The sequence below is a fragment of the Rhineura floridana genome, chromosome 19 (assembly GCF_030035675.1).
Source record: "Rhineura floridana isolate rRhiFlo1 chromosome 19, rRhiFlo1.hap2, whole genome shotgun sequence".
Lineage (NCBI taxonomy): Eukaryota > Metazoa > Chordata > Lepidosauria > Squamata > Rhineuridae > Rhineura > Rhineura floridana.
The window spans coordinates 23,674,665-23,702,070 of NC_084498.1; the positions used below are offsets into that span (position 1 = coordinate 23,674,665).

Consider the following 27,406-nt stretch of genomic DNA (forward strand, 5'->3'; position numbering starts at 1 on the left):
CAAACTTTTCTGTTAATCAGTTTGGATTAATGTTCTGAATTCGAATTCGTGGTGTGCTTCCCTCCCTCCCCCCCGCCCACCTCACTGTATTCTCCATGACTTACTGAGAAAAGAAACTGATCATTTTCAAATGCAAAGGAGAAAGAATGGGCTGCATCCAGTGTTAGTCTTACTCAAGGGTTGGCCCACTGAAATTGATGGACATGACATAATTTGGGTCCATTGGCTTCAATGGGTTGTATCCCATGTAGTGCTGAGTTAAAGTCACTTAAGCGTAGACTTGTTCTGCTGGTGAAATATTTTCTGCACCAGCTGAACATTGTTGCGCAAGAGAACGCATAAGCAGGGAGCTGGTAACTCTGTTGTGCAAATAGGTTGTGCAATCTGTTGAGCCATGCGTTTCCCCTAGTGCAGCTGAGATGCATTGGATTCCTCTGTTGGTAACATGAACGCTTGTCTGTCTACTGGCACCAGTGAACAGAGAATGTTGCATCCAGCAGCCACTGAGCATTTTGGTCCCCATTTAGGCGATTTTGGGAAATCTTGGAAGCCTTTTTCATTTTTTTTAAAAAAATTGTGCTTTGCAAAAAAAAGTATGGCTTCCTCCATGTCTACCCAGAGCTCCCTATGGTGCAAAGGTGGTGCTCTTTCGGTTACAGAAAGATCGGCACTCATACCCTGAACATTAGCAATATAAGGAAATGGCTATAGCTATAGATAAATTTCACACACACGTGTACATATTTATACCTCATTTTATAAAGAAAATTGGCTTACAGTGTGGCTTCCAATTGCCATCTATAAAAAGTACAGTCTATTAAGGATATGTTGGTGTGCAGCTTCTCCTTGGCAGTTGATGGCATAGTCCAAGTCTCAGGAATGTCCACTAGTTTAAAGGGCTGTTTCTAAAAAAAAAGACAGCTTCCTTGTGGGTGCTAGTTCTTATCAATAGCTATTAGCTACAGCAGCCAGCTAGCAACGGAACTGCCATCTCTAGGAGCAGTATATCTGTGACTACTAGATATGGGGAACGGTGAGGTGTGGCTAGCTGGGCGCCGGCTCGGAGTGAGGCGTTGCGATGGGCTCCGGCTGTGGAAACGACATTGGCTCCCCTTTGCGGAAGTCGGCCAGGATGTCGATTAAGTCTACAATGCAGAGCTGGATCTGGTGGAATTGGAGCAACAGAGATTAGTAAAAAGATAGGGTGGAATGTGGTCACAAGCAGGGGAAGCGTCAGCCATGCCCCACAACAATTCCCTCCCCCTTGGCCTGCCCTCCTGCGCAGCAATTGTGGGGGGGCAAGGAAGAAGGGTTCCCATTCATGTGAATGAGGATGGATTTTTTTTCCCAAACCCTGTTGCCACACTGCAGGGGAGCAGGATCTTGGGAGGGGGAAGAGGAGGGGTTAACCCTCCTCTACAGGCTGCCCCCCCCAAATCCCCCCAGGTGGCAATTAGCCTTAAAATAAAATTTCTGTTCATGCAAACAGGACAGGGTGCAATTTTTGGCAGGAATCAAAGGTATAAGGAGCCTTGCTGAATCAGACTAAAGGCTGAAATACACTGTTGAACTCTAATGCCTCTTGCTTACCTAGGCAGAAGACAGAGAGGTAGGATATTTCTGTATTGTATGTATAGAAACTAGCCTAATGTACAAAGGTAAATTTCGCATTCATTTCTATGTCCAGTTTTGCCTGTTGTCCCACCCAGCAGTAGCATGTGGCCCCTGGAAGGGTGCCCAGAAGGGAATGTGGCCCTCAGGCTGAAATAGGTTCCCCACCCCATATCTAGCTTAATATTGTCTTCGCTGGCTGGCAGCCAGGCAGGATCAGCTCTCCACAAAGATCCTGAACTATAGTTGCCCAGGACTGAACCATGACTTCCCTACAAGACCTCAGGTTTGATGGGGCCCTTGGACAGCTCATAGGCCACTTTCTGTGTTGGTCTCCTCCCCCCCGACCCGGCTGCTATCTGATGGCCACTGGGAAGCCGCCATTCTAAAATCTCCCACAATGCCCCAGAGCAACACGATGTCTAGCGTTTCAGTGCATTGTTGGAAATTCAAAATGGCAACTCTTCAGACCCATCAACCTGCTGGCTCCAAGGTTGGTTTCAGAGCAACACAATGTCTGGCATTTCAGTGCATTGTGGGAAACGCAAAATGGAAACTCTCCAGACCCATCAACCTGGAGGCTCCAAGGTTGGTTTCAGTGCTGGCAGACCCTTCTAGGGTTCAGGTGCTGGGGACCAGCACTGTGCTTGCAAAACCTGCGTTCTACCCCTGAGCTGCTACTGCTGAGGCCATTTGGGCTTCATACTGACTGCATCAAGTTGGGCGTCCGTATCATCCAGGAGCACGTCAACCGGCAACTTCCGGTGCTTTGCAACCATCTGGAAGAGGTTCAGCGCTGCCAACTTGATCTGTCCAAGTTCTAGCGTCTTGTCAGCAGCGGTGTTCTGGATGCAAATCCAGCTAGATTCCTGCAGAGGGGAGAGAGAGAAGACAACATCTCGCCTCTTCCCTACACTCCTGTGTGCCTAGGGTTGCCACGTTGCCTTCACGCACAGAGATTCTGTGTCTTTTTAACAGTTTCATCTCAGGCAGAAATCAACAGGCGGAAGACATCTGTTGGTTCTTCCCCAACTACCGTGCTGTTGAAGATAGAGACTTAAAGAGGCAGCAAGCCTAAACTTGTTGGAGCCAATCATGCAAGCGCTCAAATGTTTGATATCAGAGAGCACCCATTCTTAAGATGTTTGTTGATAAAAAGACTTGTATACCGTGATTTAATTTTTTAAAAAATCAAAGCAGTTTACACCAGCAAAACATATATATAATCACATAAAAACTTAAAATATATTGTTTGCCTGTCCTGAAACTTCTGCCATTCGGCTTCATTGGATGACCCCGAATTCTGTTATTATGAGAGAGTGAGAAAAGCTTCTCTATCCACTTCCTTCACACGATGCATAATCCTATACACCTCTATCATGTTCTCCCCCTCTTACTTCACCACTGATGCTCCACTCAGCTTTCGGAGGGACAAAATCTGGATCCTCTGTGGGAAGAACTTGTGTAATCGCAGAGTGCATTTAATTACGCAACTGATGAAGAGGGGGAAGGCAACATCAAAGCCTAAACATGGGAAGCTGTTTCTGTGCCGAGTCCGACAATTGACCCATGTAGCTCAGTATTTCCTACACTGACTGGCAGCAGCTCTCCAGAGTTTCAGATGAGTCTTTTTAAACAATTACTACCTGGTCCCTGTGCATGCAAAGCAGATGCTCTACCCACTGGGCTGCAGTGCTTCCCACAAATCCCCAGCCAGCCAAAGGATCCTGGCATCTGCCCAGCCTTGCCGCCCTCTGGAGCCAACTGGGCCGGGTACCATCAACCTTACCAGTTCCAGGACCCTGGCCTGGGCTTGCTCTAGCTGGGCCTGCAGTTCTGCCACCTGGTTGTTTAGCTGCAAGATCTGGTTGGTGCTTTCCTCCACGTACTCTTGCAAGCGGGCACGCTCTTCCTCCACAGCTTCGCGCCCAAGGAGCTCCCTCTGGGCCAAGGTGGCCTGGGTGGCTATCAGCGTCTGGAACCGGCCAATCAGCTCTGAGATGTCCTGAAACTGCAGCAGGGAAGGGAATGGAGAGCAAACGCAGAATAAAGGGCAGGTGACACTCAGTTCTTCCTTGAACAGCCGCCAGCATAGCCAAGGTGGCGCCTTCCCAATGTTGTTGGACTACAGTTCCCATCATTCCTGGCCATTGGCCGTTACTGGCTAGGGGGAAGGGCCTCGGGCCAGTGATAGAGCGTCTGCCTTGCATGCAGAAGGTCCCAGGCTCAAAGGTTCACTCCCTGGCATCTCCAGGTGGGGCTGGGAGGGTCTCCTTTGTCTGAAACCCTAGAGAGCTGCTGCCAGTCAGTGTGACAACACTGAGCTAGATGGGCCAATGGGCCTGACTCAGTATAAGGCAGCTTCTGCTGTCCCTTTGATGGGAGTTGGAGTCTAGCATCTGGAGGGCACCAGGTTGGCTATCCCTGCATCAGGTCATCTGTGATGATAGGTAACAGCCAGTGTGTTAAACTAGGACCTGGGAGACCAGGGTTCAAGTCCCCACTCAGCCATGAAGCTTGCTTATGTGATCTTGGGTCAGTTGCTGCCTCTCCGCCTAACCTACCTCGCAGGGTTGTTAGGAGGATAAAATGGAGATGGAGGAGAACCATGTGTGCCACCTTAAGCTTGTCATAATAAATAAAATAAATAAGATTGTTCTCTCACTGAGAATGTAGAGAGCCACTGCCAATCAGAGCGGAGCCAATCAGACACTGCTAATCAGAGCTGGCTGTATAGACTGATCGCCTGACCCAGTAGAAGGCAGTCTCCTATGTTCCTTACAGGACAGGTCCCTGCCCTGACAGGCATGCAGTCTAACATTTGACACAGGAGAGGCAGGATGGGGAGTTTTTGCACAGGGCTGTGCCCATGAACTCCCAACAAACCATGGAGTACCTCTCCTGACCGGTCCTTGCCTCCATCCTCAAGACTCACCCAGGTGGGGGAAGGGCCCGGGCTCAGCGTAGAACATCTGCTTTGCATGCAGAAGGCCACAAGTTCAATCCCCGACCTCTCTAGGGAGGGCTAGGAATGTCCCTAGCCTGAAACCCTGGAGAGCTGCTGCCAGTCAGTGTAGACAATACTGAGTTAGATGGACCAATGGTCTGGCTCAGTATTGAGAAGGCCCGTAGTGCAGAGACTGAGCATCTGCATTGCCTGCAGAAGGTCCCAGGATCTCCCGGTAGGACTTGGAGAGCTGCTGCCAGTCAGTGTAGACAAACACAGGGCTGGATGGACCAATGGTCAGCCTCAGTATAGTGAAGGGCCGTGACTCGGTGGTGGAGCATCTGCTTTGCATGCAGAAGGTCCCACATTCAATCCCTGGAATCTCCAGGCAGGGCTGAGAACATCCCCTGTTTGAAACCCTGGAGAGCTGCTGCCAACCAGAGTAAACAATACTGAGCTAAATGGACCAGGGCTCTGACTCTGTATAAGGCAGTGTAATATGTTCTGGCTGAAGGCCGACTTGTGCCAAAAAAAGGCATTTTCCCCTTCCAGCACCTGCTCTCAGGCTCCTGCTCTCCTCTCCCCGCCCTCTTACCTGCTCCATCTTTTCCAGAACCTTCCGCAGGTACTCTGGGAAAGCCTTGTGTCTCTGTAGCTGCCCCTGAAGCTTCTCCTTTGCCACCAGCAACTGTGCAATCTCCTCCCGGAGGCGCTCTGCTTCCACCCCTCTCTGGGCTGCTTGTCGCTTCTCCCCGCTGGCTTTGAGCAGCGCCCGGCCTCGCTTTGCGTCATTCTCCTACATGAGATGGGTCACAGTGGGAAACTATTTCTGTCATGCGCCTCCCCCCTGACCTTCAACCAGCACCCAAAGCAGATGCTTTATTTATTTATATTTATTTATTATTTGATTTATATCCCGCCTTTCCTCCCAGCAGGAGCCCAGGGCAGCAAGCGAAAGCACTAAAACCACTTTAAAACATCATAAAAACAGACATTAAAATATATTAAAATAAAACATCTTTAAAAACATAGTAAAACATCTTTTTTAAAAAAGCTTTAAAAACATCTTAAAAAGCAATTCCAACACAGACGCATACTGGGATAAGGACTCTACTTAAAAGGCTTGTTGAAAGAGGAGGGTCTTCAATAGGCGCCAAAAAGATAACAGAGATGGCACCTGTCTAATATTTCAGGGGAGGGAATTCCAAAGGGTCGGTGTCACTACACTAAAGGTCCGCTTCCTATGTTGTGTGGAACAGACCTCCTGAGAAGATGATATCTGCAGGAGGCCCTCACCTGCAGAGCACAGTGATCAACTGGGTATATAAGGGATAAGATGATCTTTCAGGTATCCTAGTCCCGAGCTGCATAGGGCTTTGTACACTAAAACTAGAACTTTTAAATTAGCCCGGTAGCTAATGGGCAGCCAGTGCAGTTCTTTCAGCAGCAGGGTGACATGTTGATGATGCCCTGCTCCATTGAGCAGTCTCGCCGCCGCATTTTGCACCAGCTGCAGCTGTTTTATGTGAAGCAAGCTGCCCCATATTGATTCTTAGCACGGGACAGAGAGCTGTTGTACTCGAGTCCTGCTTGGGTGCTTCTCATAGGCATCTGGCTGGCCAAAAACAGTGCAAGGGAGGGCAGAGACAAAAGAGGGCAGTGAAACAGACATGACTCACTTTGTATGGTAGGCCACACAAAAGTCAAAACTTTCAACACCAAACCTGTCTGTCTCTCAAACACACCCATCTCAATCCTTCATCCTGCCAATTAAGACATTATCACAGAAAGGCATTCTCACATTATCAAAGGCATTCTCCCAGTTCAGGGATGCATTCTAGCCAGGCAAAAGAGCTGGTGAAGAGCATGGCCTGGAGAGAGTCCCAGGGGCCAGGTAGAAAGGTCTGGAGGGCCGCATTTGGCCCCTGGGCCAGAGGTTCCCCATGCCTGGTTTTAAATTATTTAGTGGCCCTGTTGCCGAGGACCCCACATGACCCATCCTCTTAGGCCCACAGACCTTCAGGAACTTGTCAAACTTTAAAATGGCCTCTTTGAGCTGCCCCTCCTTGCCCTCCAGTTCTTGCCGTTGATGCTGCAGGTCTTCCATCTTCACCTGAAATTCCTTGGAGGGGGGACAAGGGAATAATCAGTCAGGGAGGAGAAGAAATGTGTTCGACAAAGGGGGGGAAATGGTATGCTTCTTTGGCCGCCAGCTTTTCCATCTGTCGCTGTAGCTGTGCCTTTAATTTGGCAATGCTAACTTGCAGTCTAATCTTATCCCTCTCTTTTTGTCATTGGGTTACTTAGTAGATAGTGGGAACCCTGTGGATGTACTTTATCTTGATCTCAGCTAAGCGCTCGACAAACTTTCCCATGCTGTTTATGTTAGGTAGCTGGTCAAATTCATAAGAAGAGCCCGCTGGATCAAGCCAGTGGCTTGCCTAGTCCAGCATCCTGTTCTCACAGTAGCCAACCGGATGCCTCCGCTGGGAAGCCCACAGGCAGAACCTGAGCGGCACAACAGCAATTCTTTCCACCTGTGGTTTCCAGCAACTGGCATTTGGAAGCATACTGCCTCCAACAATGGAGACAGAGCATAACCATCAGGGCTAATAGCCACTGATGCCTGTACCCTCCATGAATTTGTCAAGTCCTCTGTTAAAGCCATCCAAGTCGGTGGCCGTCTCTGCCTCTTGCGAGTGAATTCCATAGTTTAACTATGCACTATGGGAAGAAGTACTTTCTTGTGTCTGTCCTGAATCTTCCAACATTCAGCTTCAGTGGATGTCCCTGAGTTCTAGTGCTATGTGAGAGGGAGAAAATCTTTTCTCTATTCACATTCTCCATGCCATGCATGATCTTCTCTATCTCTTTTTATTATTGGGTTACTAGCTTAGTAGATCTATGGCCATACTACCCTGAACATGCCTGATCTCGTCTGATCTCAGAAGTTAAGCAGGGTCAGGCCTGGTCAGTACTGGGATCAGAGACCACCTGAGAATACCGGGTGCCGTAGGCTTGGAGGAAGACAATAAGAAACCACCTCAGAATACCTCTTACCATGAAAACCCCATGAATACATCCCAAAAAGATTCATAGGGTCGCCATAAGTCGCAATCGACTTGAAGGCATATAACAGGGCTTCTTCAGATGCTGCTGTACTACAGCTCCCATCATTCCTGACCATGAGCTGTGTTGGCTGAGACTGATGGGAGCTGTAGTTCAGCAGCATCTGGAGAGCCACGGAGTGGCCACCCCTGGCATATAACAACAACAAAGCTTAGTAGATAGCAGGAATGCTATGGATGTAGTTTATCTTGATTTCAGCAAAGCATTTGGCAAAGTTCCCTGTGTTGTTTTTGATAGGAGGCTGATCAAATTCAAGCTCTGAAGAACTCAGCAGGGAAGAGGATGGGGGCAGAACTAGAATTTATAGGCTCCACCTGCCATTGGCTCTGGCTCCACCTACAGTTGGGATCCCTTCCTTCCGTCCCACCAGCTCTAATGGGCGCCAGACATCACTGAGGCCAAAAGATGGTGAAAAAGTTCTCAGGGTCACTGGCGTTACCTCGTTCTTGGCCAACAGAGCCTGTTCCACCTCCCCCAGTTCCCTCCGTTTCTCCAGCAAGCAGCAAGCAGAGGGCAAAAAGTCATCTTCTCGTTCAGGGATTTTCCTGAAACCAATAGACAGACAGGTGTCAAGAGTCCTATCCAAGCCTCTGAATGAAAACATGTTGAGGGAGCCATGCTAGCCTTGGCCCCCTTCCAACATCTTCATCCCCTGCAGGCTGCAGTGTGGTGTGGTGGTTAGAGTGTTGGGTTGGGACCTGGGAGACTAGGGTTCAAACCCTCGCTCAGCTATGAAGCTCACTGGGTGACCTTGGGCCAGTCATTGTCTCTCAACCTAACCTACCTCACAGGGTTGTTGTGAGGATAAAATCGGGAGTGGGAGACCATGTTTAGATGCCACCTGGAGCTCCTTAGGATATCAATGTAATAATCAATCAATCAATCAACCTGTCCAGCTTTCAACAACCCGATGCCCTCCGGTTCTTTCGGACTACTACGAATCATCTGCTTCAGCCAGCATGGCCAATCTTCAAGGCTGATGGGAGTTACGCCCACATCTGCGCCACACGTTTAAAGTGCTCTGATGCCACTTTAACCGTCGTGGTTTCCGCCAAAGAATCCTGGGAACTGTAGTTTGTCAGGGGCGCTGAGAGGTCTTAGGAGATGCCTGTTCCCCTCCCAGAGCTACATCTCCCAGAGTTGCCAGGGAAGAGGGATTGATTGTTAAACCACTCTGGAAACTGTAGTTCTGTGAGGGGAATAGGAATCTCCTAACAACTCTTAGCACCCTTAACAAACTACAGTTCCCAGGATTCTTTGGGGGGAGTCATGACTGTTACAAGTGGAATAACAGTGCTTTAGATGCGCGGTGCAGATGTGGCCTCCTACAAGGACTCGGAGTGGCTTCCCAGCGGTGTCAGAAAAGAATTTCCCCCTACTCTATCTGGAGATGCCCGGAATTGGTCCTGGGCCCTGGGACTTGTTGCCCTGCGAAGCACGATGCTCTGCAGCTGAGCTACCTCCCCTTCCCTAAACTTTGACAAACTTTTGCCCCCTCTTGTACCACCCCTAAAAAGAATGGCTTCTCTAGCGCCGCCATTGCAAGTCCACCCGCCACCACAGCTGGGTCAGGGTCTCCAAGCCCGGGTCCCCTACTCTCTCCCCCTCCAACCACCCCCACACCCCACTTACATCATTAGCAGCTTGTCTCGGAAAGCCGCACGCACCCTCTCCTCTAAATCCGAAGTCATCCTCGCTCGTCTCCCCTTCCCTTCTTTTGGCCGAGCTTGGAAGAAAAAAGTCGAGTCAGGCGACGACTTGCAGGCTCCGCTGATCGCCGGAGAAGCGCGAGCTCCGGCTGCCGGTTGCTAAGGAGACGGCCAGCACAACGTTCTGTTGCCATGCCCACGCCTCCGCCAGCCGGAACAGCGCGTGGAAGCCTTTCTTTTACCCCCCCCCCGTGCAAGCCTTCCCGGCGTGCGAGTGGACCTCTGAATGGCGGAAGAGAAGAGGCGCGTCTTCCCACCGCCTCATTCTCTCTCTCTCTCTTTTTCCTATTATACATGTCTTTATTTTCTGTTATAAATGCGTTTTGTTTCCTACACCACAGACAACTGGTTTAATTTATCCCAGTTGGATGAATAGGTCTCTGCCATGGGTGTCTGCTTGGCGTCTTTCTGATATTTTTTAAAAATCTGTTTTTGTTGTATTTTGAAAGTCAATTTGAGACGTGTGCAGAAGGCTATTATTATTATTATTATTATTATTAAATCCCTTGTTCTGGGGAATCCTGAACAAGTAACTCAGGCTTGAGACCTCTTTCCCAGTTTCCAAGCTGCCACTAGTAGTGGAGTGGCAAATTCAGAAGTGCAGGGTCCCTACATGGTAGTCACCTCACAGCCACACCCCTCCCCTCCCTTTTTTGCAGCTGGCTTGAAAATGAGATCCTTTTTAATGCCTTCTCCCACAAAAAAAACAGTCATCCCTAGGAGCCAATAAGCATAAAAAGGGAGTGTGTTAGCTACTGAAGATTCTTCTCAGTGGCTGACTCACCCCCTTTCTCTCCGATTGGCTCCAATCAGCCGGAAAGGACAACAAGGTATGTTAGAAGACTCTTCTCAGCAGCTAACACACTGCCCTTTCATGCTTAAGGGCTCATAGGATGCTGGAGACATAGGGACCTTGCTGAGACCCTGCTCTCAAAAAAGTAAGGGGTCCAAGACCCCCCTGAGACCCTGGGCTACTGCTCCTCTGACAGCCACACACCAAACTGAAGCTCCTCAGATTCTTTGGAGAATCTTTACTGAAAGCTGGAGCTATTCAACATGTATTTAGTGCAGAATGCCCTTGGATTAGAATGCTTTGCTTATTGCAAGGGTAAGTGTGTGTCTTTTGATCCATCTAGTGGTGCAATCAATACATTCATTAAGTGGTAAGAATAAGTAGGATGCTGTTATTTTGGCTAGATTTGACTGTTCCGCCTTCAAGTAGGATGATTTAAAAAAAAAATGTAAAAATTATAATTAAAATATTTTCGCACCAGCCTTTTCAAATGTGAGATGATTGGGAGAGAGAGAGCAAACAGAGAGCTAGGCTGGCTGTGCCTTGTCAGAAATTCACAAGTCTCCTGTTAGATGCAAGTCTCAAGCCTGAGTGCATCTTCCAAAGTTTTGCACCCACGCACTGCAATTAAGAGTGCCACTAATGAGTGAGAAATGAATACTGGCTGGGGGGGGGCAAAAAACAGGATGTTTGTCCTTTCAATTCCTCCTCCTGCAAAACAGCACAGGGCCAAACGCAGAGGGGGGGTAGCAAGGGGATTTCACTCATTGCTTCTGCTTTTTGCAGCCAAACGGTATGTTGAACGCCAGCATGAGGGCTTCATTCCCCCATGAGCAACTGTCCAGGGCCTGCAGGCCAGTACAGGCAGGATCAGAGCCAAAAATGACTGGAGCGTGGCACCTTTCTGGGATAAGCAACAGTCTGGGATAAGCCACACAAAAGGCAGAGATTTACATACATGTCGTAGGCACATATCTCTCCATCCTTATCTGGGCACACAAGAGCCATTATCACAATTCCAGGACACATTCCAGGCAGGCAAAAGCACCCGAGAGAGCAGAACAGGGGAAGGACCATAGCTCAGTGGTGGAGCATAGGCTTTGAATGCAGAAGGTCTCAGGTTCAATCCCTGGCATCTCCAGGCAGTGCTGGGAATGGGAGAAAATTCTGCCTGAAATCCTGGAGAGCAGCTGCCGGTCCATGTCGACAATACTGAGTTAGGTGGACAGGGCTGGCGCCAGAGGTTGGCCAGGTTGGGCCCTGGCCGAGGGCTCCTGTGGCCCAGAGGGGCCCCAAAGGCCCCTCCTTAGGGTGGGAAGGTAGCACTCCCATTCCACGATCTGCAGCTGTGTTGACTCCCGACTCTGCCGCAGATCCCAGGCACCTCTCCATACAGACCGTATGGGCTTTAATAACCCCTCCCACATGCCCCACTTACCTCTCCCATTGCTGTGAATGCTGTGCACACATGCCTGTCAGCAACCAAGATAGCGGCAGAGGCTTCCGTAAGGGGCTGATGCCCCTGCTGCCATCTTGGTTGATGGCAGGCAGGTGCAAGGGTATAGCACAGAGCACATGCATGCTACCAGCCAAGTTGGCGGCAGAAGCATCAGTCCTGTAGGGAAGCCCCCACCGCCATCTTGGTTGATGGTAGGCATACCATCATGTGAGGCAACAGGAGAGGTAGGCAGGACATGTGGATGGGTGCCTCAGGCCCAGAGCAGGCTCATGCCCAGGGGCCCAGTCATGCCTGGTGCCGGCCCTGTAGATGGACCACTGGTCTGACAGGGCATAAGGCAGCTTTCTATGTTCCTATGGGGAGAGATGGGTCATAGATTGAGTCCCAAGGGCTACATAGAGAGGCCTGGAGATCGCATTTGGCCCCCAGACTTGAGGTTCGCCATCCCCGGTGTAAATCGAGAAAAGAACAGCTAGTATAAAATACCACACTTCACAATCCATAAGACCACATCTACAGAATCAATGACTTTCTTCACCAAAACAAACAGTACGCTTCCGAACCTGGAGAATCATCAGCCGACTTTCAAAGCTCGCAACCTGGACGTGCAAATGGCTTTTAAAGAAAGACCAGAGGGATCTGCAACGAAATGTTCCAGTGAGGGTTGTTCCTTGTTCAGTGCCAATGGGAGAGAAATCCAATTCAGTATGCACTAAAAGGCAGGTTTACCTCAATCTGCACTTTCCAAAACCATGCATGAACCAAAACTCCTTTGAAATTTGAAGTTCTCCGAATTTTGCAATGCAGTTCTCTAGCCAAGTAATGTGCATTAAAAATGCACAAAGGGTGCATTAAAATTCATAGATATGCATAGATAAAATAAAATAAAATAAAAGTACAAAAGGGCATCTTAGAGAAATTGTGCTGCAGGCAAAATTGCATACAAAACTGTATATCAATCAGGAGAAATTTGCATGAAAATTATGGATTTTCATGAAGACTTAAAAAAAAATCTGAAACTGACAGATGCACTCATTTCTACTGTTCAGATTTCCAGCCATCTCCCTCCAGTTTTCTGACACGTCCCACCCCATAGTCAGCATTCTGTAGGAGGCAAATGAGCATGCTCACTCCTGATCCGACTGTTTCAACTGTTTTCCCCTTCCCCCCCATCCACATGCATTGGCATATATGTTTCTGAGGGGAATCATCAGAAAACTCAAATGCAGCCCATGACTTGCAGGCTTCCCCTGGCTTCCCCTGTCGGAAACAGAATCTCAGAGCATAGGCAGGAGTGTAGTCGTGCAGGGTCCGGGGGGAGGGGTCTTAGATCCTTTCCTTTTTTGGGAGCAGGGCCCCAGTCGAGTCTCTCTATCTCCAGCATCCTACAAGTCAATCAGCATGAAAGGGGAGGGTGTTAGCCACTAGGCAGAGTTTTCTAACACGCTTCCTTGTCCTTTACTTCGGACTGGAGCCAATCAGAGTGAGAGTCGAACACAGAGAAGACTCTTCTCAGTAGCTAACACTCCCCTCTTTCATGCTTTATGGTTCCTCAGCATTATCAAGGATCTCTGAACCCCACAGCAAAAACCAAACAAAAAAGAAACGGGGAGGGGGCATGGTTGTGATGAATACGAAGGGACCCTGCAATTCTGAATTTGCCACGACGCTACTGGGCGTAGGTGATCTGATCCAAGAGGGCAGTTTCTTCATATTCTTCTGGATCATGATGACAACTTTTTAACAAAGGGGGTGGGTTGGGAACCCACAAAAAAGAACGCGCAGCGTGGCCAGAGCCGGTTCCCTTGTTGGCCGCTGGGAGGCGGGCCGGCTTGACGCACGCACACACTCATCCGCTTGGGCCACCTGTAGCCGCCGCGGGCGCGCCGCCGGAGAGCGCTTGGCACCGCAAGGGAAGCGAAGCCAACCAGCTGGGCAGGCGGGCAGTCTGCCTGCCGCACTCCGCCGAGATCGCCACCCGGGCGGACCGGTTCCCCAGCCTCCCTGCCTTCTTGGCTGGCAGCTGGAGGAGGCTGGGAGGCTCCGGCTGGCGCTGCTTCGGAGCTGGAAAAGCCGAACCCCATCCAGGAGGGAGGCGCGGCCGCCGCGGCGTCTTGACACTTCCGCGTTCGCCTTCGCAGCCGTCGAGGCTGGGAGCTCCACGAAGCGCGCCGGTGACCGCAGGCAGACACGAAGCCCTCGTCGCTCGCTCGGCCGGCCCTCGGCATGGCCAAGAACACGTCGCTGCACTTCCGCGTGGTGGAGGGAAGGGACCTGCCGGCCAAGGACGTGTGAGTTGGCGCCGCGCCCTCGAGGCCCCTTTGCCGTGCGCGGCCGCGGTGGACCCCGCCTGCGGTCCGAGCCAAGAGAGGTCTGGACGGTGCGGACACGTCGGGGCGGCGCCTCTTTTTTGTGTCCTCCCCTCTCCCTTAGTGGGGAAGGCAGTCAGGCGAACGGGCTCGGTCCCGGGATGATTTCGAGGCTGCGATCTCGCCTCCGGCTGCGGTTCTAAATGAGCGACGGGGCGGGGAGGAGGGCTAGGAAGCTGCAGAGCTACGGGGGGGGCGCATTCACGCTCTCTGTCCGCTCCTTCGCGGCATCTGGATTTCATGGTCTTATATTGGAGGTGGGGTGGTTAGCCGGCTCTGCTGATTTTGGGGACCGCCTGCGAATTCTGCTAAGTGTGGGGGGGGGGCTGAAATCCAGCAAACTCCTACTCCAACCTTTGCCAACCGGATGCCCTCTGGCTGTTTCAGACCACAACGAGTTATGGTCCGAAACAGCTGGAGGGCACCCGGTTGGCGAAGGCTGTCTTGTAATTTTCGCCTGGGCCAACGCCAGGGTTTGGGGGGTTTTTTTGATGGGTGAGGGGTGCAAGAGTTCTTCAGTGGGCAGCTCTCCTCTTCCTCCCTGCAGCCGCCCACTTCCCCCCCCCAGTCTCTGGGCCCCGATCCTCACCGCTCCTTGTGCTCACTGCCCTTGCTGGATGGCAAGCTCCCTCCGAGCCCAGAGGGCTGGTGTGGGGTGGCAGGTGGCAACCGCGTGAGAACGTAAGAAGATCCCAATTGCTGGGTCAGACTGGGGGGTCCCTCTCGCCCAGCACCTCATTGTTTTAGTAGCCAGCCAGAGGCTTCTGAGGTAGCCGGCCATCAGAATGCGAGGAGGAGCCGTCTCCGACTCCTCATTTATTTTGCTGAGGAACATCCATTCTCATTAGTAGCTCCTGACAGGACACCTGTTTTGCATGCAGAACGTCCCCGCTTCAATCCCTGGTGGCTCCAGACAAGGCTGGAAGAGAATCCAGTTTAAAATCCTTGAAAGAGAGTTGCTGCCGGTCAGTGTCTGGCTTTGCAGAAGGCAACTTACTATCTTCCTATATCAGATTTTTACTTGGATTTCTTTGAGAGAAGGACTGTAGCTCAGTGGGTAGAGCAAGAACTTTGTGTGCAGAAGATACGGCTGGCAGAGGCTTCCTGGCTTGGCAGAGCCTGAAGTGCTGCTGCCTGTCAGTGTAGACAATCCTGAGCTAGATGAACCAATGCTCCTGACTCTGTATAAGGCAGGTTTCTGTGTTCCCATGAGACCTTACTGACTCCCCAGAGTGCAGAACAATGTAATAATTGGTGGTGTTTCAATCATTGCCAGGATGCCATGTACCCCTCGCTTCAGAAGTTAGGTGGGTGGCTATTGGAGGCAGGTTTTATTTATTTACAATACTATTAAGTGGTAACAAAAGTTTTCATGGTGAGCAAATTGAAACAATACAAGTTACGGGCTGTAGCAAGGTTAGGGGCAAGGCCATAGTTCAACTGGAAGAGCCACAGCTCAGTGGCAGAGCAGCTGTTTTGCATGCAGAGGGCCCCTGGTTTAATCTCTGGTATCCCCAGGTAGGGCTGGGAAGGGCTTCCGACTGAAAGCCTGGAGAATTGCTGCCAGTCAGTGTTGACAATACTGGGGTAGATAGCCCAGAGATCTGACTTGGCATCAGACAGATCCCAATTCCTCCACAAATTTGTTAAATCCCCTTTTAATGCCGTCCCAAGTTGGCAGCTGTTGCCGCCTCTCATGGAACAGGAGATTGTCTTGTGCGGAGTCGCATCAGACCATTGGTCCATCTGGCTCAGTATGGCCTACTCTGACTGGCAGTGGCTCTCCAGGATTTCACAGAGGGGCCTTCTCACAGCCTTACCTGGCGATACTAGCAAAAGCAGATGCTGTTCCACTAGTTACCTTTTTTGAAAAAACAAAAATTCAAGTTGTAAAAAAACCGCCTGATTTAGGAATTGAGGGAGCATCAGACACTGACTGGCAGTGACTCTGCCGCTGAGCTCTGGCACTTCCCCAATTCCATAGCAAGTCCCATCATTTTAAGTAATACTGACTTTGGCCTGGGTTCAAACAGTGCTTGGCCTTCACCTATGGAGGGTTGCGCTGTAAATTAGAGTGCTACACTGCAAGCCTACATTTGCCTACTCAAGGGAAGGGGCACCGCTCAGGGGTAGAGCATCTGCTTTGTGTGCAGAAGGCCCCAAGTGCAGTCCCCAGCATCTCTAGGTAGGCCTGGGAGAGACTCCCTGAGGAGCTGCTGCCAGTCGGTGTAGACAGTACTAAGCTAGATAGACCAATGGTCTGGCCCAGTATAAGGCAGCTTTCTGTATTCCTAAAGAAGCCCCATTGGCGTCAGTGGGACTTACTTCCAATACGTGTACAGGGTTGCAGCCTTAGGGGTCATTTTTGCCACTGTGTCATAGGAACATAGAATCAGACCATTGGTCCATCTAGCTCAGTACCATCTACACAGACTGGCAGCAGCTCTCCAGAGTTTCAGGCAGGGAATCTTTTCTAGCCTTACCTGGAGATGCCAGGGACTGAACGTGAGGCCTTCTGCATTCAAAGCAGTTGCTCTACTCCTCTGCTGTGGCCTTTCCCATTAAGCTGGCGTGCTAGATTGTTCACCTCTTCTCACAGATAGGATCAGGTGCTCAGCTTTGAGGCTGGGAGATCTAGGTTAAAATCCACAACCAGTCATGAAGATTAGTAGCCTTCAGTCAGCATCCCTTAGCCCAGAGACAGGGAACTTGTGATTCTCCAAATGCTGGTGGACTTAAACTCCCACCAGCCCCTGGCCAACATAGTCAACGATCACGATTGCAAGGAACGGAATATTTTTTTACCTCTGATGACAGGTCTCTGGGGATGAAGAATGAGGCTTTCTCTTTCATGCCCCACTCGAGTTACCCCTAACTCGGAGGTGAGGAATCTGCAGCTCTCCAAACGTTGCTGGACTCCAACATTTGTCCTGCTTAACCATTGGTCATGCTGGCTGCCGGCATTCAGAGTCCCTGCCCTGAAGACTGCTGGGCCAGACAGGACTTGTGGTCCCATCCAGGCCCTATGTTTAAAGCACATGCCTTCCCCCAAAGAATCCTGAGGACTGTCGTTTGTTAAGGGTGCTGGGAGTTATAGCTCTGGCGGGGGGCAACCTACAGTTCCCAGGATTCTTTGGGGGACGGCGTGTGCTTTAAATGTAGGGTCTGGATGTGACTTTCTCACTGAGCATGACCATTCTTTTAAAGCTTGACCTGGCTTTGAACCAAAAAAGGACAAGAAAAGAGAACCAGCCACATTTATGGAGCAGGAAGGTCTGTGCAGAGATTTTACTCATTGTAGCTGAAGGGAAAGTTCACAATTCCCAGCTGGTATGCCTCTGAATACTAGTATGCAATTGCCCTTCCTACTTGCAAGCTTTCCAGAGAAATCTTGCCTGTTGTAAGCGTCGCATCGTGCTGATAGTTTTATAGACAGAACCCAGATCACGAACAGGGCCCAAAAGCAAATGGCTTGTGTGGAAAATACATGCACGCTCACCCACACGCAGGCTTTCTCCCGAGTCAGCTAAGTGGAAACCGGCTCTGAGTTGAATCTGGCTCGTGGCATTTTCCAGTTTCCATGGATGTGGTGACATCTCTTTGCACTGCCTGCTTCAGAGGCTGGCGCACGAGATTGCAAGGGAGCGCGGCGCAGACGCTTCTTTTTTTTAAAGCAGGGATGGGCAACCCGCGGTCCTTGGCGGATTGCAAAAGCCCCCCCCCCCCCCGGCAAATTGCTCTGAGAGCCTGTTAGCCAGGATGGCTATGTTCTGCCTCCACTGGTAGTCCCTGAATGCCAGTTGCTGGAAATCCCAAGTGGGGAGAATGCTCTTAAATGCTCAGGTCCTGTTTGTGGGGGCTTCCCAGAAATTTCTGGGGGGCCACTGTAAGAAAACAATATTAGACTAGATGAGCCTTTGACTTGATCCAGCAGGGTGCTGTTTAGGCTCTTACTGAGGGGGGGGGCGAAGAGAGGGGAGTGTTGGAATGATGCGGGGAGGGTGTCAGAGAGAGAAAGAGGGTGTCAGAGAGAGAGAGAGAAGGGGATATAGGAGATTCCTGCATTTGGATTCCTGCATTGAGCAGGGGGTTGGACTCGATGGCCTTATAGGCTCCTTCCAACTCTACTATTCTATGATTCTAGGGGTGGGCTGTGTACACACCATACATTTAAAGCACATTCAGAGCAAATCCTCCCCTCCCGAATAATTCTGGGAATTGTCATGTACCCTTGACATAGCTACAGTTCCAGGCAAGAGTGTCCACAGAAATATTTCCAGGGGGTGGGGCACAACGTGTCATTGGCAACCCACCACTCATCATTACATTTAGAATTCCAGGGTGGAGTCAGGTGCCCCTTTACCCCCCCCCCCCGGCGGACGCCCAGGATTCCCAGGATTCTTTGTTGGGGTGGAGGGAGATGTGCTTTGAATGTGATTTAAATGTATGGTGTGCGTGCAACCAGGGGGGTGGGGGAGAAAGAGGTATCAGAGAGAGGGAGCAAGAAGAAAAGGGGGTGGACTTGTCTACTTTTGGTTCTGACCCTGGCCATCTCTGTCCTCTGCTTTGTTCCCCACTGGCGCACAGTCCCCAAAATATTACACACACACACAGCAGGGGTGTAGTCATCTGAGTACTCAAGGGGTTGTAGACCCCTTACTTTTTTAGGAGCAGGGTCCCTGCTTATGAGCCATTCATCATGAAAGGAGAGCACGTTAGCCACTGGGAACAGTCCTTGTCTTTTTGCGCTGGTTGGAGCCAATCAGAGCAAAAGGAGGTGACTCTTCTCAATAGCTGTGGCAATGGAGTGTGGACTCGGAGACAAGGGGGTGTGGCTGCTAAGGGGGTGTGGCTGCGACTGTCACGAAGGAACTCTTCACTTCTGCATTTGCCACTACACTACAACCCCCTCCCCCCAGGGAAGTCTGTCAACAGAAAGAAAGAAAAAGACTCCCCACTCCTGCTTAAAGGGCCCATTCATAGAATTACAGACAGAGTGACAGAGTTGCAAGGGGGGAAGTCCCTGGTTCGAATCTTGCCTTCACCATGATGAACTTGCTAGGCAAACTATGTCTCTCTTAGCCTCATTCCCCCATCTTCAATATGGGAGATAATAATACTGGCTTACACTGCAGGGCTGTTGTAAGGATTCTGACAAGATAACGGATGTGAAGTGCTTCTAATGCTTGCAATCACTATACAAATGTGTTGTTGTTGTTAATATTATTAGTTAGTCAGTTAGTTCTATGCTACAATCCTTCTGATTTTGAACAGTGGTCTTGCACTGACAGACTTTGCCCATCAGAGTTCGGGAGGCTGAATCAAGTTACTATTATTAGTTATCAAGTTACAATTCAGGCGGATATTAATCTATAAATAATGGAAGGGGAGGAGAAGTCGAGCATAATGATATGTTGTGCTGAGATGCCAGCCGGGGAGAACTCAGCTGCGCGCGTGGCAAGGAGCGCAAGAAAGGGGCATGTTTGTCTCCTCTTTTGCCGCTCTGGCTTCTTGATTACACGGCATTAAAAAATGAAAGAAGGAAAGGAAGAAAACCAGTGCAAGAATAGAAACCTCCAGAGATAGGGAACCACCAGAGGCGAGGCTGGAATTTGGGGAAGGGCTGTAGCTCAGTGGTTAGAGCCTCTGCTTTGCATGCAGAAGGCCCCAGGTTCAGTCCCCAATGGCATCTCCAGGTAGGGCTGGGAATCTCCCCTGCCTCAAATCCCAGAGAGTGGCTGCCAGTCAGTGCAGACAATGCTAAGCTAGATGGACTAGGACCAATGATCTGACTCAATATAAGGCAGGTTCTTATTAGGGGAAGGGTTGTAGCTCAGTGGTAGAGCATCTGCCTTGCATGCAGAAGGCCCCAGGTTAAGTCCCCAATGGCATCTCCAGGTAGGGCTGGGAGAGACTCCCTGTCTGGAACGCTGGAGAGCTGCAGCTGGACCACCGTTCTTCAGCCTTGGGTCCTTGGATGTTGTTGGACTACAGCTCCCATCATCCTTAGCCATTGGCTAAACTGGCTGGGGTTGATGGGAGCTGCAGTCCGTCAACATCTGGGAACCCAGGGTTGAAGAATAGCGCTGTGGACCATGCTGAGCTAGGTAGACCATGGAGCCTGACAGTTCAAGGCAGATTCCTACATTCCTGTGAATTAAATATTTAAGGTTGCAACCAGGGATGGGGAACCTCAGGCCCACACGTGGCCCTCTGGGCCTCTTTTTCTGGCCCTTGGGACTCTAACCAGGCTACCCACTCTCCCTAACTTATTACCAGCTCTGTTTTGCACCCTCCTTGAGTGTTTTTCCTGGCTGGAATGTGGCCAACTCTCATAATGCTTCTTGTTTGCCTGGATGGAGGATAGTGAGAGAGAGAGAGAGACGTGAGAGTGGCGAGAGTGGCTGTACAAAGGTGGCATTCACATTTATTGCTCTTCCCATGTTTACCTCTGGCTCTGCCTGCCACTGGAATGTGCCCTTCCCCGAAGGTTGCCCCAAAGGGAATGCAGCCCTTGGACTGGAAAAGGGTCTCCATCCCCATTCTACTCTGTGGGTGAATCCCATCAGGGTTGAAGTTCTTGGATGGGATCTTAAGATCTGACAAAGTAAGGATGTTAGCCCCAGTATAGATTTTGAAGAAAGAGAAAGAGTTGATTTTAAAGAGAAGCGAGCTGCAAGGAAAACAAATAGCTAAACTGGAATGCTTCACTTTAGTTTGGCTATTTGTTTTCCTTCCAGGTGGCTTCTCTTTAAAATCAACTATCTGAAGTGGACATTGGTGCCCCTGTCACCCTGTGGCAGGGCTGCCCTGGCATTTTAGAAAGGATCTTCCTTAGATTGCGCATTGCAACTGTGGGGATGGTGTAATGCTCATCCGTGTTTTGTTTTATTTCTCCCAAAGGTCCGGCACCAGTGACCCCTATTGCATCATCAAGGTCGATAACGAGGTGGTGGCCAGGTAAGCAGATGTTCAGGCCAGTTGGTTTGGGGCTTCCAAATCTCTTTTCTCATCGACTCCTGTCTACTGCCTCCGGGCCATACCGCGCATGATGTTATTCATGCTTTAGCATGCTCAACCTTTAGCATGCAGTGGGACTCTGATCTGGACTGTGCTCCCAGTCTAGGCTGGGATCCTGGGCCGGTTTGCCTGTTGAAAATTTATTCCCTCCCCGGCTGCCATTTGCCCCCTGAAAGTTACTGTTTGCAGTCAAAAGCATCCTTGGGGGCAAATAACAATGAGTTCTGATTTTCAACAGGAAACTGGTGTAGGTCCAGTATCTGATTCAGGGCCCCACAGCTGCTGTTTCCCCAAAATGCAAATGGCCAGGTTAAGCGCACTTTTCTTTTTTTAAGCATTAATTACATCACGTGTAGTTTGGCCTTCAGAATGTATGTCGCTGCAGCGATGTGTAATGGACCTTTCCCCTGCCCTCGCTCTGTCCTTTCACCTCTCTTTACTCCCTCTGTTAAAACCTTCAGGAGAGCCCAGCTGGTCAGACTGAAGGCTAGTCCCACTTCCCGATTCTCACAGTGGCCAATCAGATGCCTCTGGGAAGACCACAAGTGGGATGTAGTGGAAATAGCCCTCTGTTGTTTCCCAGCAGCTGGTATTCAGAGGAGTTGTGGAGTACAACTCAAGTCAGCCCCATCCAGAAGTGGTGGGAGTTGTGATCCCAAACGGCCATGCTGGGTGAGACTGATAGGAGTTGTAGTTAGGGATGGGCGAGAATTTTGATTCCGTTCACGTTTCAACCCAAATTCACAGTTTCTGAAACAATATGAGAACTGAAGCACACCAATGCAGTTCACTAACCAGTGTTTACAAAAGTGCATATGTTAGGGGAAAGTGTGTATGAAAATGCTTGTCTTAGTGAATCTAAGATGCAAAAAGGCATTCTGTGACCAGAAATGGCTTTCAGAAACATGTACATTGGTCAAAACTGCCTATAAAAATGTGTTTATTAGGAGAAATCAGCACTAAAATGCTGGAGAATTTCCATGAGGATTTTTTTTTTCTTTAAAAACATTGCAAATTGCTGCAGAAATGTGGAGAACTGAATTTAGGATTAGAAAGACAAGAAACGGAGAGAACCGAAATTGACAGATCTTTCCATCCTTAGTTGTAGTCCAAAACATTTGGAGGGCTCCAGGTTGATGAAGGGTAGTCTGGACTCTGCCTCCACACAGGGCCGGCTCCAGGCATGTGGGGGCCCTTGGGCATCAGCTTGCCTGGCGCGCCCCCCCCCCGTGCCTCCCCATGGCCCCTCTACCTGTCTAGTCTTTACCATTGCCCTTAATGAAGATGGCAGCCGCGGTTTCCCTAAGGGGAATGAAGCCTCCGCCGCCATCTTTCTTGGTGGCACACGTGCGTACCACGTGTGCACATCTCTGCCATCAACTAAGATGGCGGCAGCAGCTTCAGTACCTTAGGGAAGCTGCGGCCGCCATCTTCATTAAGGGCAATGCTAAAAAGCCGGCTGACAGGCAAGTGGGGGGGGGCACGGATCACGGAAGGGGAGCAGAGGGCCCCTCAGGGGCTCCTGTAGCCCTGGGGCGCTCGGGCCAGTGCCCAACCTGGCCACCCTTTAGAACCGGCCCTGCCTCCACAGGTAGCGTTGCTTTGAGAAATATTCTTCTCGGCCAGGCTTCCAAATCCAGCTGTTGTCTATGACGTGTGCCACCAAACCTCTGAGCCAAAAGTTAAACTTGCTTTTCTCAAATTTGGAAAGCCTAAAATCGTATGCAATTTCCTTTTTGTTGTTGTTGCTTTGTAATTATAAGTCGACAGATGAATATTGGTGTATGTTTCAAAGATCTGCATTTGTATGTTCACATGCCCGACATTTGTCTTTTAACTTCATTTCAATAATGTTCTGATTTTCAATATATACTGGCTTTAATCTCAGTATTCTGCAGCAAAGGGGAAGTGGGGAATTTTAGGTTCTTTATGGTTATATATACAGCTGGTATAGCACAGTGGGGAGGAGAGCCTGGCTGGGAGTCCAGAGTCTGTGAGTTCAAATCCCCGCTCCTGTCTCCTGGGCGTCAAGGGCCAGCTAAAGATCACCCCCACAGGGAGTGGCTCAGGGGTTACATGTGCCCTACCATCTGTGCAGCTGTGGGCAAGCTGCATAGTCCCAAGGAGCCCAGTTGCCCCCAGCTGGCAGTTGCGGGCAAGGAAGGGGCTGGCTTGTGCAGCTGTGGCAAGCTGAGCAGGCCCTCACCAGCTGGGGAGGACTAGCCTCAGAGGGAGGTAATGGTAACCCCCCTCTGAATACAGCTTACCATGAAATCTCTATTCATAGGGTTGCCATAAGTCAGCATCGACTTTCCATTTCAGGGCTATATGTTTTTCTTTTTATGTCAAACAGTACTCATGTTTTGGAGGTTGTAATTGATGTATAATTTGTTCTCAAAAAGTTAATAAAAATTAAATTTAAAAAAAGAAGTGAAACTCACTTCACAGGGATTACACATAATGAGGGGCCGGATGGGGTGCTTCAGGCAGATCTGTGGCCATTGGTGCTGGTTGGCAGCCATGTGGCACCCTGCTTGGTCGCCAACAGAGATATTCAGATGTTCAGTTAAAATCTGAGAACTCCTAGCCGCAGGGAGTGCTAATCCACTGCAAGGTATTCAGCAGCGCTCTCCCTTGTGGTTTTGGAGCAGGAGGCTGGTTGTCTCTTGGAGCTTTTCACAGCTGATTTTCTTGTGCTTCGCAAATAGCCAGGAGGCTTCCAGAGGACCTGTTGGTGGAACATTCATCCTGACTTGTTTGCAGGGAGATTAGATAACGTTGGCTGCTTAAATGAGCATTCGTTCCGACTTGTTTGCAGGGAGGTTATATGACAGTTGCTTCAAAGCAGGTGTCAGCCCACACTTTCCATGGCATTCTCTTGTCAGTTTCCTGAAGAGCTGCTGCCAGTCAGTGTAGACAGTATTGAGCTAGATGGACCAATTACCTGACTTGGGGTAAGGCAGCTTCTGATGTTCTTTATCACAAAAAAGTCCCATATTTTGGGGGAGCTGGTTTGCTGCGCAAGAAGTCCCAATCAGCCGTAACTAGCGCAGTCTGAATTTAGCTGAAAATAGCATAGTCTGGAGGTGCCTGTTAAACAGAGGCGAGAGGGCATATCCCCGCCAATCTGGCTCAGTCCCCTTTTCTCCAAGGTATCCTAGGTTAAACACAAATAATAAAGACTATATTTCTTTATTATTCCGTTTACGTCCCATTTTTCCTCCAAGGAGCTGAAGGTGGTATGCCTGGCCTCCCCCCCCCTCCATGTTATCATCACAACGGTCCTGTGAGGTAGGTTAGGCTGAGAGGGTGTGACTGGTCCAAGGTCGCCCAGTGAGCTTCATTGGCTGAGTGGGGATTTGAACCCTGGTCTCCCAAGTCCTAGCATAACACCCTAACCACTATGCCACGCTGTCTGTCTAGTTCTGCGACAGGGTAGCTCGGGGTCTCTAACAGATTTCCCAGCACTCTCATTAAACTATTTCCCAGGATTTCTGGGGGCAAGCCATGGCAATCAAACTGGAACAACAATGACATAATTGGTCCTGTAGACAGTGCCAGACAACAGGAGGTCTCTGCCCCAGTTCCATCTCACCTTTCCTCCAGAGAGCTCCAGATGCAACACATGGTTCTTCCCCTCCCCATTTTTATATTCACAACAACCCTGTGAGGTAGGTTAGGCAGGCTGAAAGCCTGAGGCTGGATTTGAAGTCTGGTCTCCCAGGCCCCTAGCCCATCACTGTAGCCACTACACTTAGGCTGCAATCCAGTACATGTCTACTCAGAAGTAAGCTCCATTGGGTTCAATGAGATTTACTGCCAGGTAAGTGTGTACTGCTGCAATTGGATTGCAGCCTTAGTCAGGTGATACATCCCAGTAAAAATGTAATTATTGCTCTTCTACATTGATGAATTATGTAGTTACACTCTTGTTGAATGTGCACATAATCCTGTTTGTTAGCATTAAGATTCCTAGGAAGCTCCTTATCCAGAGTCAGATCCACTGGTCCATCTAGCTTAGTACTGCCAACACTGACTGGCAGTGGCTGTCTAGCGTTTCACACAGGGAATCTCTCCCAGCCCTACCTAGAGATGCCAAGGGACTGACCTTGGGACGCAAAACAAACGCTCTACCACTGAGCGGCAGCCCTTCCCAAAGGTGCTGCACACTTCTGGCATTTAAAAGTAATTTTTTAAAAATAAAATAAAATCCAGCTCATCCCAGTGCATTTCTTCAGCCTCCACTTTCCCTTCTGCGAAACATGCGGTGGGTTGGCTATATTGGCAGCGTGTCAAGCATGACTGACAGCTTGGCATCCATTTGGTATTGCACGGTGCCCAGAGGTGTCAAGGAACCCCTGCGCTCCTCCTCCTATGCTGGAAATTGGCGAGATCCTCCAGGAATCTTGGGGCTGTGTGATCCCCAGCCTTGACCCGCCTTTCTCCTTTTATCCCTCCTCAAATATTTGCTCAAGAGGAAGCTAATGACATTTCAAGAGGCTGGAAGACAGGGCAAGATTGCGCTGTAAGGATTTATCCTCCTGATGGTAAATGATTAACCAGGCGAGGGAGGGGTGGCGCTGAGGGCATCTTAGGAAGCCGTCTTATACCAAGTCAGACCATTGGTCCATTTAACGCAGTGTTGCCCACACTGACTGGCAGACGCTCTCCAGGGTTTCAGACAGGAATCTTTTCTTAACCCTACCCGGAGATACTGGGGATTGAACCTCTGACCTTCTGCATGCAAGGCAGACGCTCTGCCACTGAGCTACAGTCCTTTCCTCAGCCAGGCTACGATCCCCGAATGTGTTGCGGGAAAGAGGCAATAAGCTTCAACATTCCTTCCGTTCATGCTTCAGGTTTGACACCCCACAGCAAAGTGGTTGGCCCAGAAAAGGCGAGTCAGGGGGAGGGATATAAAAGATTCCAAATGGGGTGTGTGAAAATCCCAAACTAATAATCTAGCAATGCTTCCTGGAGACTGTATAAAATTAGGTGTGTAAAATTACACATAGTCTGGAGAAATTGCATAAAGAGACGGTTTCTCTCTACTTACAAAAGAACTCAGGGTCATCCCATGACGCAGAATGCTTAGTCTTTCCCAGCCCTACCTGGGATTGAACTTGGGACCTTCTGCAAATGCTTTGCTGCTGAGCTTCCCCTTAGGTGAAAGGCTTGAAGCACCATCCTCTTGGTCTCAGACTGAGGCCTGGCTCAGTGAGCTTGCTGAGAGCATGGGGATAGGGAGCCTAGCGCTCTATCCCATCATCGTTTCCCTGTTTGCTGTGGAGTCTGCTTGTTGACACGCTGCTGTTTGACTGGTGTCTTTGCACAAAAGTGGCTGGAGCAACTGCATGCCAAAACTGGCTTTTTGTAGGGAGAGGGTGACGGAGGTGGGAACTGAACCAGAACAACCTTTTTCTTGCAGCCTGAAGTGTGTCTTATTTGTGGAAGCCCAAAATAGCTGTGGACAGAAAATATAATAGATCTTGGGATGGAGGAAAGCTGGAGTTGCAAGGCCCATTGCAGCGTTTGTAAGCGCTGTTTAATCACCCTGACCAATGTGCAAAAAGGGGGCTCCTGGCGCGATACATTTTCTTAAGTCTCTAATAACACTGGACAACAATAGTGGGCCGCACTGCAAGGTTGTTGCCCTCCACTCTCTCTCACCTTGCCTGCAGTGCGGGGCTTGATTGCAGGCGCTATGGGGAATAACTATTGTATTTCCATTTGTATCACATTTAATTTTTTTTTAAATCTTCCCACACACACACACATTCCATACACAACTCTGAATTTTAAGCTGTGCTAAAGTTCTGGATTTTTTCCACTGTTTTCCAATAAGCATATTGCTTTTACCTTGAAGGCAAGAGAGAGAGAAAAACGGTGTCAAAAGTAACTAGGTAGTCCCTTCTAAGGTCAATAAAGTTGTCAGTTCAGTCCACAGATGGAGAACCTGTCACCCTCTGGATGGTGTTGGGACTCTCATGCCCATCATTCCTGACCATTGACTCACACTGGCTGGGGTCTGGCGTCCACAAGTCTCTCTCTCCCCTCTCCACCCTATCCCTGGTTTAGCACTTATAAAAATCTAAGTGCGGGACTCTAGGTAGACTGGGAAGGGGATCAGAGTTGCACAGCATCCCAAGCGTTGTGATGGGCAGGCAGTGGGGAGGGAGCCTTTGGACTGGGGAGGAGGGGAGAAATTCAATTCTGTTCGTATTTAAAGCTGAATCGATAAAATCTGCGCTTTTGGAGACAATATGAGAGCCCACACAGAGCCATCCTTTGAAATTTGTGCTGTCCTGAATTTTGCGATGCATTTCTCCAGCCAGCCAGTGCTTACAAAAATGCATGTGTTAGGAGAAA

General features: G+C 49.8%; 2 protein-coding genes and 1 pseudogene across 7 annotated transcripts in view; 2 read left to right on the plus strand and 1 right to left on the minus strand.

Annotated features, from left to right (window-relative positions):
* Nucleotides 1-756: 756 nt before the first annotated feature.
* Nucleotides 757-9,393, minus strand: CFAP73 (cilia and flagella associated protein 73). The gene is made up of 7 exons (XM_061602869.1): nucleotides 9,320-9,393; nucleotides 8,127-8,232; nucleotides 6,576-6,680; nucleotides 5,154-5,354; nucleotides 3,401-3,622; nucleotides 2,322-2,480; nucleotides 757-1,164 (listed from the first exon to the last, which is right to left on the minus strand). Exons 1-7 carry the CDS (start codon nucleotides 9,376-9,378, stop codon nucleotides 1,045-1,047), a joined length of 972 nt encoding a protein of 323 aa, XP_061458853.1. The 5' UTR covers nucleotides 9,379-9,393; the 3' UTR covers nucleotides 757-1,044.
* On the plus strand, nucleotides 7,459-7,577 carry LOC133373591 (5S ribosomal RNA; annotated as a pseudogene).
* A 4,070-nt stretch (nucleotides 9,394-13,463) lies between the features above and the next one.
* Nucleotides 13,464-27,406, plus strand: part of RASAL1 (RAS protein activator like 1) — a 64,579-nt gene continuing 50,636 nt past the window's right edge. For all 6 annotated transcript variants that reach the window (XM_061603336.1, XM_061603334.1, XM_061603335.1 and 3 more), the window contains exons 1-2: nucleotides 13,464-13,939; nucleotides 20,921-20,977. In XM_061603336.1, coding sequence (XP_061459320.1) covers nucleotides 13,875-13,939; nucleotides 20,921-20,977 — 122 coding nt within the window. In that variant the 5' untranslated portion in view covers nucleotides 13,464-13,874. The remainder of the gene's footprint in view (nucleotides 13,940-20,920; nucleotides 20,978-27,406) is intronic.